This window comes from Eimeria necatrix, genomic scaffold (genome assembly GCF_000499385.1).
Source record: "Eimeria necatrix Houghton genomic scaffold, Enh_scaff274, whole genome shotgun sequence".
NCBI classification, from domain to species: Eukaryota; Apicomplexa; class Conoidasida; order Eucoccidiorida; family Eimeriidae; genus Eimeria; species Eimeria necatrix.
The window spans coordinates 25,001-35,457 of NW_013653301.1; the positions used below are offsets into that span (position 1 = coordinate 25,001).

Genomic DNA, 10,457 nt, shown 5'->3' on the forward strand with positions numbered 1-10,457 from the left:
TGAGGATGATGAGGGGGCTGCTGCTGCTGCTGCTGCTGCTGCTGCTGCTGCTGAGGATGATGAGGGTGATGAGGGGGCTGCTGCTGCTGCTGCTGAGGATGATGAGGGGGCTGCTGCTGCTGCTGCTGAGGATGATGAGGGGGCTGCTGCTGCTGCTGCTGCTGAGGATGATGAGGATGATGAGAGGGCTGCTGCTGCTGGGGCTCCTGCTGATGGTGGTGCTGCTGATGCTGCGAGGGCTGCTGCTGCTGCTGCTGATGATGGTGCTGCTGCGAGGGCTGCTGCTGGTGCTGCTGTGAGGGCTGCTGCTGCTGGGGTGCTGCTGGTTCAAGGGCTGCTGTTGGTGCTGGTGAGAGGGCTGTTCCTGCTGCTGGTTCGAGGCTTTTGCTGCTGCTGCTGGTGCTGCTGATGCTGCTGCTGCGGGCAGTGTCACTGCTGCTGCTTTCGCTGCTGCTGCTGCTGCTGCTGCTGCAATTAATGGAAATGCTTCCATTTTTCCAGTTAATTTCCCCCACAGCGGGCGTAGGAGCCCTTTGGCCAGCTGCTGCCTTGCAGCTACCGGCAACTAGCACCAGCAGCAGCTGCCGCTGCCGCTGCTGCTGCTGCTGCTGCTGCTGCGCAGAAGCTGCTGCTGCTGCTGCTGCTGCTGCGGTGTGGGCTGCAGGTGTTTCTGCGAGTGAGCCAGGCGGAGCGGCAAACAGTGCTGTGCGACATGTGCTGCCAGCGGGTTCGATTCCCGCTGCTGGTGCCTTGCCGTTTGCTGCACCTCCTTTGTTCTTCTTGCCTCTTCCCCGGATTCCTCGCAGACGCCGTCAGCCCCAACCTGCTGCTGCTGCTGCTGCTGCTGCTGCTGCTGCTGCTGCGGTGCTGCTGGTGCTGGTAGTGCGGCTGTTGTGCTGCTGCTGCTGCTGCTGCTGCTGTTTTGGGTGTCGCGCTGCTGCTGCTGCTGCTGCTGCTGCTGCTGCTGCTGTGCCGCTGGTGGCGGTGAGCGTGCCCGGGCGGCAGCTGTGCAGCTGCTGCTGCAACTGTTGCAGCAGCAGCAGCAGCTGCCGTGTTTGGCTCTGCTGCGCGCATTTGGGTGCGACAGCTCCCGCTGCTGCTGCTGCTGCCGCTCCCACCGCTGCTGCTGCTGCTGGTACCCGTTTGCATGCGCGCTTGCTGCTGCTGCTGCTGCTGCTGCTGCTGCTGCAGTTTTGCTGCCGGCCGGCCATCACGGGCTGCCCGCTCTGCTGGCCCTGGTGCCCCTTAAATGGAGACTTTATGGACCGGCTGCAGCCCCCAGTAGAACACACAACTCATTTTGACTGGCCCTATTCTGCTGCTAAGGGTCGGCTGCAGCAGCAGCGCGCGCTGGCCCGCACGGAGCTGTCGTTTGCTGCTGCTGCGCCCCCGCAGCAGCCGCAGCAGCAGCTCCGCGCAGCAGCAGCAGCAGCAGCTGCTGCCGCCAGCAGCAACCAGGTGATGCTGCGCTCGCCCTGCGTCTGGCCAGTGCCCCCGCAGCTGCCGCTGCGGCCCCGCGACCCTGCAGCAGCAGCAGCAGCCGCGCAGCTGCTGTCGCCTCCCCAGCAGCAGCAGCAGCAGCAGCAGCAGCAGCAGCAGCAGCAGCTGGGGTGGAGGCGACCGCGGGCGAACTGCAGCCGCCACGCGAACTTCACTCCTTCTGTCTTTACACCTGAAGCCTTTCGTGCTGCTGCTTGCTGCCCCACACTTTGGGTGTCTCCGGAGCTGCTGCAGGAAGCAGAAAAAATGGTGGAGGCCTGGCACCCCAGGCCCCAGAGGCCGGGTGCGCAGCAGCAAACTGCTGCTGCTGCTGCTGCTGCTGCTGCTGCTGATGCGGATGCTGCTGCTGCAGTGGCGCGGACAGGGGAAGCACCAGCAGCAGCAAAGGCTGCTGCAGCTCCAGGCGGGGCTGGTGGTGCAGAAAGCAAAGCAGCAGCAGCGGAAGCAGCAGCGATAGCAGCAACAGCGACAGCAGCAGCAGCAGCAGCAACTGCAACGGCAGCAGCAGCAGCAGCAGCAGGAGGGCTCAAAAGCGCCAAGGAAGAGCCCACCTCGGCTGATGCTGCTGCCACCCCAGATGGTGCAGCAGTGCCGCAGCCGTCTTCAGGGGCAGCAGCAGCAGCAGAAGCAAGATCAAAAACAGCAGCAGCAGCAGCAGCAGCAGCAACAACAGCAACACCGTCTTCCGCAGCCTCTTTTGCTGCGTTTAGAAACAGCTGGAGCAGCACAAATTTGTCTCCAAGTGTCTCCACTCCAAATTCCTCGATTTACCCCTGGGCAGCTGACAGCAGCAGCAGCAGCAGCAGCAGCAGCAGCAGCGCAGGCAAGGCGCGAGTTGCCCCAACTTTCTTCCTGCGCAGCAGCAGCAGCAGCAGCAGCAGCAGGCTGGGGTCTCTGCAGCAGCAGCAGCAGCGGCGGATGCTGGACGAGGAGACAGCAATGGATTTAATTGAGGTGGACAATGTGGAGACATTTGTGGGCTGCGACTTCAAAGGGTCTGCTGCTGCTGCTGCTGCTGCTGCTGCTGCTGGGAGGTACGGCGTGTCTGCTGCTGCTGCTGCAGCGGGAGCGCGCGCTGCAGCGGGCGCCGGGGCGTGGGGCTTTGCTGCCGGCAGCTCCGCAGCAGCCCCGCCCCCCGCAGCAGCAGCAGCAGCAGCAGCAGCAGCAGCAGCAGCAGCAGCAAGAGGCGACAAGCTGGCCTCGCTGCTGGTGGACCAGGAAGACCAGAGCTTCCTCCGCTCCAGCAAATATGCTGCTGTTGCTCGCCGCATTTTGGCAATAATAGAAAGCGGCCGTTTCGGCCAAAATAATGTTCCTTGGGAGCAGCTCCACGATCCCGATCCCGATCCCGATCCCGATCCCAGGCCCCCCCCGCAGCCCACAGCTGAGGCCGCCTCCCCAGGTGAGGCGGACGCATGCATGCGTGCATGCTTGCATGCTTGCATGCATGCATGCATGCATGCACGTGCATGCATGCACGTGCATGCATGCAGTTGTGCATGCGTTTTGGGGCTGTCTGCGTGTGCTGCTGTCTTGGCAGGAGCTGCTGCTGCTGCTGCTGCTCCGAGCCGTCGCGTCCGCTTTGCTGCGCCCGACGAGGCCCCTGCGGCTGCCCCCAGCCAGCAGCAGCAGCAGCAGCAGCAGCAGCAGCAGCAGGGGCTGCGGCCGGCGCTGAAGAACAGTGTGGGGCCCCGGAGGCGGCGCTGCGAAAAGGTTATTGTTGCTGCTTCCTTTTGGGAGTCTCTTTTTCTCTTGGGACAATTTTTAGAAAGACAAAATGTCCGCTGCGGCTACTTCACCGAACGGGTGGGCCATTCAGCCCAAGTGCATGCAAACGCATGCAAACGCATGCAAATGCATGCAGATGCATGCAAACGCATGCAAATGCATGCAAGTGCAGGCAAACGCATGCAAATGCATGCAAACGCATGCAAATGCATGCTAATGCATGCAAATGCATGCAAATGCGTGCAAGTGCATGCATGTGCATGCAAACGCATGCAAATGCATGCAAATGCATGCAAATGCATGCAAATGCGTGCGAGTGCATGCATGTGCATGCAAACGCATGCAAATGCATGCAAATGCATGCAAATGCATGCAAATGCATGCAAATGCATGCAAATGCATGCAAATGCGTGAAAATGCATTGGAAGGCATGCTAATGCATGCTAATGCATGCTAATGCATGCTAGTGCACGCTAATGCATGCAAATGCATGCGATGCATGCAAATGCATGCAAATGCATGCAAATGCATGCAAATGCAAATGCATGCGAGTGCATTTGTTTGCATGCATGCGATGGGTGGTCCGGTGTTTTTGAGCAGTGTCTGTACACCGCACGCATGCGCATTTGTGTTTTTGTGTTTTTGCTGCATGCAGAAAATTGCATATTTTTTATTCTTCCGATATTCTATCAAAATGAGCTTTATTTATTCACATTTTTGTTTATTTTTGTTTATTTTTGTTTATTTTTGTTTATTTTTGTTTATTTATATCTATTTTCGTTTATTTGAATGTCTTTTAATGCATGCTGCGGGCTGCATGCAGCTGACTGGGCCAAGTGGTGCTGTTGGGCTAATGGGCTATTAAATGTTTGCAATGGGTCTTTTCTTATCATATTTATTTATATTTATGTTTGTTTACTTTAATATATATATGTGTATATATATATATATATATATATATATATATATATATATATATATATATATATATTTTTTGCATGCATACATACAATAAATATTTCCTGAGTCGCATGCATTGCATGCACAAGCACATGAACATGTTCTTACACATTCCTAGTTACTTATGCATATGCATTAAATATATATACATACACATTAGCATATAGTTGTCGATTTACATCTATTTCAGATTGCAATCTCGAATTTTCCCTGCCGCTGCTGCTGCTGCTGCTGCTGCTGCTGCTGCTGCTGCTGCTGCTGCAGACGGAACGGAAGCTGGCGGTTGCTGCGCTGCGCAGCTTCGTGGAAGGAGATGAAACTCAAGTTTTGCTGCTGTCGCTTTCTGTGGGGGCCCACGGGCTGGACTTGAGCTGCGCCTCCCACGTGTTGGTCCTCGATCCCCCCACAGACCCCAATCTGCAGCAGCAGGCGAGCTGCTGCTGCTGCTGCTGCTGCTGCTGCTGCTGCTGCTGCTGAGGGTGCTGCTGCTGATGCTGCGAACTACCCGGTTTCCGCTCGCTGCTTGCACGGCGGCTGCTGCTGCTGGTGGCGCTGCTGCTGCAGATGTATAGCCTTGAGTCGTCCGCCCCTAAGTGCTGCTGCTGCTGCTGCTGCTGGCTGCTGGCTGCTGCTGCTGCTGCTGCTGCTGTGCTGGTGCTGCTGCTGCTGCTGCTGCTGCTTGTCTGTCGCCTGGGCGCAGCGAGCGCGAGTGCCGGTCACGCGTTTGTTCGTCTCTTAAAGCAGCAGCTGCTGCCGGTGCCGCCATGGGTCTTTGAGCCTGCTTTCGCTGCTGCTGCTGCCGCTGCTGCTGCTGCTGCTGCTGCTGCTGCTGCTGCTGCTGCTGCTGCTGCTGCAGGTGGTGGCGAGGGCGCACCGGATGGGGGCCCTGCGTCCAGTTCACGTGGAGATATTTGTGCAGCGGGGCTCCATTGAAGAAACCATTTTGCTGCGGAGAGAAGAATGGGCCCAAATCGAAGCTGGGGGGCCCCCCTTGGAGGGGCCCCCGTTGCTGCAGCAGCAGCAGGTGAGCTGGCTGCGGTGTACGTACACCCCAGCGCCCCACAGAGCTGCGCATTCTTTTGTCTTTTTTGCGCCATTTCCTTTTTATTGCTTTTTGTTTTGTTTCCTTTTTATTGTCTTTTTTCTGTTATTTCTTTTTTGTTTTCTTTTTAATTTTTTCCTGTTTATTGTCTTCTTTGTACTTCCCCCTCTTTGTTGTCTTCTTTTTAATGCTTCTTTTTTGTTGTTTCCTTTCCGTTTATTCTTTTTTGTTTTCTTCTTTTTATTTTCTCCTTTTGTTTTCCTCTTTGTGTCTAAATATCTTTTATGTTTTTGCATTTGCATGCAATAATGCATGCAAGCATTTTGCATTAAAAGTATAAATAAGTCCACTTAAGTAAATCAAATGAAAACTAGAAAACAAATATATACCCTTAAATACCTATTTAAATCCAAATCCAATTATATGTTTTTATTTATTTGTGCACTTAAATACAACAATTAAATCCAAACTTAATTTAATTTTTTTATTTAAACAAATAAAAATATTAAGTTAAATTTAGTTTTAATTGTTCTGTTCTTTTTGTCATTAGGACTCCGCCCAAGGAAGTTTCCCAGCAGCAAATGCCTTAAGTTTCCGCTCGGGCTCCAATACCCCTGTGGGGGGCCCCCTGGGGGCCCCCCTGGGGGCCTCCCGAGGGGCCTCCCGGGGGGCCCCCGGGGGCCCCAGCGGGGGCAGGGGCCCCCGGAGGCCCCGGGACAAACCCACTGGAGAGTACTTGAGGCATGGGAGGGGCAAGCAAGACTCGTGGAAGAAAGGAGAAGATGGAGGTAAGGAGGGTTTAGGGTTTAGGGTTTAGGGTTTAGGGTTTAGGGTTTAGGGGGCCACTCAGGTACTGCGTAGGGTCAAGGGCTTTTGTGCCAAAGCTAGCTGCATGCGCTGCCCTGCGACATTGAGTGTCCAGGGTCTAGGATTTAGGGTTTAGGGTTTAGGGTTTAGGGTTTGGGGTCTAGGGTTTAGGCCTAATAAGTTACTTGGGATATCCCACACCCAGAAAGCCCCCAAACCCTCCAGCCCCAAGCCCTAGAACGCGCCTGTGCATGCGCATGCATGCGCATGCAGGCCCAGGGGGCCCCAAGGGTCCAGGGGGCCCCGAGACTCCCGGGGGCCCCGAGGGCTCCGGGGGCCCCGGGGGCCCCGAGGGCCCCGGGGGCCTCGGGAGCCCTGGGGCCCCGGGGGGCCCCGGGGGCCCCGGGGGCCCCGGGGGCCCCGGGGGCCCCGGGGGGCCCCCCGAAAGCCCCCGAGAGGCGTGGCTGCCTGTGGGGGCCCCCAAGGAAACGAAACTGCGATTAATGCCTCAGCCATCTTGGGGCTGTTTGCTGGCGGAGGCGAAGGGGAGAAGAGATGCTTTTCAGCAGTCGACGGAAACCCTTTTGAGGTCGCTGAAATTCGTCCCCTAAACCCTAAACCCTAGCCTAAACCCTAAACCCTAAACCCTAGCCTAAACCCTAGCCTTAACCCTAAACCCGACCTCTACGGAGAATATCCTTTGTTGTACTTTGTTGTTGGACCTGCCCGAACGAACCTGGGAAAGGGTTATTTTAGACGTAAACAGAGTGAAAAGGGTTTAGGGTTTAGGGTTTAGGGTTTAGGGTTTAGGGTTTGGAAGCAGCACTGAAGGCGCTCCGGCGCACAGGATGGTAGGAACGAGCGGAGGCCTGCAGAGCGTTGAAGAGTTTAGGGTTTAGGGTTTAGGGTTTAGGGTTTAATAAGTGGAAAGTAGGAGGCTGATGCTTGGGAGAAAAGAGGCAAAGAGAAGGATAGACCGTAGACAGGAATAAACACAACAACCCCACCGGACCAGTGGACCTCTGCTGTTTGCTGCAGTGGTTTCTGCTGCTGCAAACTTCATTATTTCGTCTTTTTGATAATTTATAATTCAAAAAATTGAACTAAAATGAATAATTGAACAAAAAGGAGCAATAAAAGAAGCAACAGGGGTTTGCGAGGCCCCTTGGGGGCCCCCCCGGGGGGCCCCAGGGGGTGTAGGGGGGCCCCTAGGGGGCCCCCCTGGCCTCCTGCTGCTCTTGGGTTTCACTATTCTTTTTCATTTATCTTTTTGTTTTATTTAAAAACATTTTGTGAACAAAATTGCCTGCGAGGCGGCCTGCGGTTAGCGGGGGTGCTGGGGTGTACATACACCTCAGCTTGCCACAGCCACCCAACGCACCAGGGGCCCCTGGGGGCCCCCAGGGGCCCCCGGGGGCCCCCAGAGCTTTCTTAAAGGGGGCCCCCCATGCTTATTCCTGCATTCTATGGCTGGAGGAGGAGGGGCTGCGGGGGGCCCCACGGGGGGCCCCCAAGGGTGCCTTCTAGGGCCCCCCAGGGCCCTTGGGGGCCCCCGGGGGGCCCCCCCTGAGGGCCCTGGGGGGCCCCTTAAAAGCCCTGTACCCATTAGCGAGTTCGGAGTGGGCCAAATAATTAGCATGCAGTTGAAGGGCTTTATGGCTTTTAAGTCGTCTGTGCAGATCTTCTTCTCCCCCTACACCAACCTCGTACGCCAAGGGTTTAGGGTTTAGGGTTTAGGGTTTAGGGTTTAGGGTTAGGGTTTTGGGTTTGGGGTGTAGGTGGCTTTGACCCTGCACTGCTCAGCCACTGCTACACATCCTTCTCCCTTGGCCCTAGCGGAGCCCTAGGGTTTAGGGTTTAGGGAGTAGCCCTAGGTTTTAGGGTTTAGGGTTTAGGGTTTAGGGTTTAGGGTTTAGGGTTTAGGGTTTGTGCAGATTGCGTCATGTAACGGCGTCGGGAAAAGCACCATTGTATCAGCCATGCACTTTGCGCTGGGCATCCGCAGCACCCGCAGCAGCAGCAGCAGCAGCAGCAGCCGCAGCAGCAGCAGCAGCAGCGCGGCAGCAGCAACGGCGAGGGCGGCGAGCCAGCCACAGCAGCAGCAGCAGCAGCAGCAGCAGCAGCAGCAGCAGCAGCAGCTGCTGCTGCAGTTCTTAACTTATGGAGGCCAGCGGGCCTTCGTTTGCCTCTGGCTGAAGGGAAAAGGAAAAAATGAAATTGTTTCAATTCAAAGAGACTTGGAAAAAGTAAAGAAATTCAAACAATAATAAATAAATAAATAAATAAATAAATAAATAAATAAATAAATAAATAAATAAATAAATAAATTTATAATTTAAAAGGTAAATTAAAATGAAATTTAAAAAAATCAAATAAAAATAAATTAAAAAAAAAATAAATGTGCCAAGCTGCAAGAGCCTCAATTCAGCTGCACGCACAGCCCCCCCACGGTTTAGGGTTTAGGGTTTAGGGTTTAGGGTTTAGGGTTTAGGGTTTAGGGTTTAGGGTTTGCAGGGCCCGAAGGGTTTGCGGAGTCGGTACTTGTTGAACGGAGAAGAGGCGAAGTGGGGCGAGGTGGAGAGACACCAGAAGTTGCTGCTGCTGCGCGCAAATAATTATCTTTGTTTTATGCAGCAGCAAACTGTTTCTTTATTTGGTTCTTTAACTCCCAAAGAGCTGCTTGCAAACACTCTCCAGGTCTGCTGCTGCTGCTGCTGCTGCTGCTGCTGCTGCTGCTGCTGCGGTGCTGCTGCTGCGGTGGCGCTGCGGGGGGCGCGCTGGGGGTGGAGCTGCTGCTGCTGCTGCTGCTGCTGCTGCTGCTGCTGCTTCTGGGTTGCTGCTGCTGTCGCTTTGGGCGCTGCAAAGGGACTGGAGGTTGCCTCCCTGCTGCTGCTGCTGCTGCTCATGCTGCTGCTGCTGCTGCTGCTGCTGCTGCTGTTTGTGTTAGGCAATAAACGAGAAGGATGCGCAGTGTCTGGCGAGTCTGCAGCAGCAGCAGGAGCAGCTGCAGCAGCTGCTTTCCTCGCTGGAGTCCGTTCGTGACCAGTGGTCAGTGCTGCAGCAGCAGCAACGGCAGCTGCTGCAGCAGCAGCAGCAAGTTACTGATTACTACAACCTCAAACGACGCCTCACACTTTGCGAGGGGCGCATTCTGCGCGTACGGCCCTGCTGCTGCTGCTGCTGCTTTTGCTGCTGCTGCTGCTGCTGCTGCTTCTGCTGCTGCTGCTGCTGCTGCTGCTGCTAGAAGCAGGCCCAAACTGCTGCTGGGCAAAAAAGGACCTTTTTTGCTGTTTGTTCTCACCAACCCGCAGCTGTTGCTGCTCTTGTTGCTGCTGCTGCTGCTGCATTCTGGAACAACTGCTGCTTCCTGCTGCTGCTGCTGTTGTTGCTGCTGCTGCAGCTGCTGGCTGAAGAAGCCTACGGGCGCTACAAGACAGCCAAGGGCGAGCTAACTGCTGCTCGTGCTGCAGTTGAGCCGCTGCAGCAGCAGCAGCAAGCAGCAAAAGAGAAACTTGAAAGAAAGAGACAGGAGCTGCAGCAAAGAGAGGAAGCACTTAAGCAGCAGCTGCAAGACGCAGCAAAACACAAACAGGAAGTGCAGCAGCTGATCGAGAAGTTCCACTCCGTAAGACAAGCTGCTGCTGCTGCTGTTCCTGCTGCTGCTGCTGCTGCTGCTGCTGCTGCTTCCCCTACTGTTGACGCCAACGCTGCTGCTGCTTTTATCTCTGCTGCTGTTGCGTCTGACGCTGCTGCTTCTGCTGCTAAACGCCTGCTGATAAAGCTCCTGCTGCTGCTGCTGCTGCTGCTGCTGCTGCTGCTGCTGTTCAGCAGCAGCAAGGGCTAGACGAAGCAGCAGCAGAGCTAGATGCTTACCCGCAGCAGCTGCATGCGCTGCGGCGGCGGCTGCTGCTGCAAAGGGAAAAGGCCCTGGACCCTAAGGCGCAGCAGCTAATGCTCGAGGAGACGCTGCAGCAGCTGCTCAACAATAGGCAGCAGCAGCAGCAGCAGCAGCAGCAGCAGCAGCAGCAGCAGCACCAGAAGGGAGAACCGTCGGCTTCGGTAACAGCCCTTATCCGAGACCCTGAATAATAGCAGCAGGAGAAACACAAGAGCGATGCAGCAGCTAGCTGCAGCTAGCTGCAGCTAGCTGCAGCTAGCCACGTCTAGCAGCAGCTAGTTGCTGCTACTCTACAGCTAGCTGCAGCTAGCTGCTGCTATTATATAGCTAGCTGCAGCTAGCCGCAGCTAGCTGTAGAGAACCGCAGCTGTCTGTAGCTAATTATCCGCAGATCTGTCAAGAGCTGGAGAGTACGTTGGTCGCTGCTGCGCATGCCGTCTCTTGCTGCTGCTGCTGCTGCTGCTGCTGCTGCTGCTGCTGCTGCAGGCGCTGCCGCCTCCCGTGGGGCCTGAGGAGACGGAG

General features: G+C 55.7%; 4 protein-coding genes across 4 annotated transcripts in view; 2 read left to right on the forward strand and 2 right to left on the reverse strand.

The window, feature by feature from the left end:
* The window catches only part of ENH_00037410 (hypothetical protein), a gene marked incomplete at both ends in the record, with an annotated part of 2,947 nt that extends 1,736 nt beyond the window's left edge, over nucleotides 1-1,211 (reverse strand). The window contains 2 exons of the mRNA XM_013580530.1: nucleotides 1-670; nucleotides 824-1,211. The exon at nucleotides 1-670 is cut by the window's left edge and continues 156 nt beyond it. Of these exons, the coding sequence (XP_013435984.1) occupies nucleotides 1-670; nucleotides 824-1,211 (1,058 nt within the window). The remainder of the gene's footprint in view (nucleotides 671-823) is intronic.
* Nucleotides 1,212-1,260: 49 nt separating this feature from the next.
* Nucleotides 1,261-6,648, forward strand: ENH_00037420 (SMC protein, putative; the record flags this gene model as incomplete). Its single annotated transcript, XM_013580531.1, has 5 exons — nucleotides 1,261-2,902; nucleotides 3,041-3,306; nucleotides 5,045-5,212; nucleotides 5,781-6,018; nucleotides 6,311-6,648. The coding sequence occupies 5 exons, from the start codon at nucleotides 1,261-1,263 to the stop codon at nucleotides 6,646-6,648; spliced, it is 2,652 nt and encodes an 883-aa protein (XP_013435985.1).
* Nucleotides 6,649-7,503: 855 nt separating this feature from the next.
* Nucleotides 7,504-8,304, forward strand: ENH_00037430 (hypothetical protein, conserved; the record flags this gene model as incomplete). The annotated part of the gene is made up of 2 exons (XM_013580532.1): nucleotides 7,504-7,743; nucleotides 7,972-8,304. 2 exons carry the CDS (start codon nucleotides 7,504-7,506, stop codon nucleotides 8,302-8,304), a joined length of 573 nt encoding a protein of 190 aa, XP_013435986.1.
* Nucleotides 8,305-8,698: 394 nt separating this feature from the next.
* Nucleotides 8,699-9,187, reverse strand: ENH_00037440 (hypothetical protein; the record flags this gene model as incomplete). Its single annotated transcript, XM_013580533.1, has 2 exons — nucleotides 8,699-8,968; nucleotides 9,170-9,187. The coding sequence occupies 2 exons, from the start codon at nucleotides 9,185-9,187 to the stop codon at nucleotides 8,699-8,701; spliced, it is 288 nt and encodes a 95-aa protein (XP_013435987.1).
* Nucleotides 9,188-10,457: the final 1,270 nt, after the last annotated feature.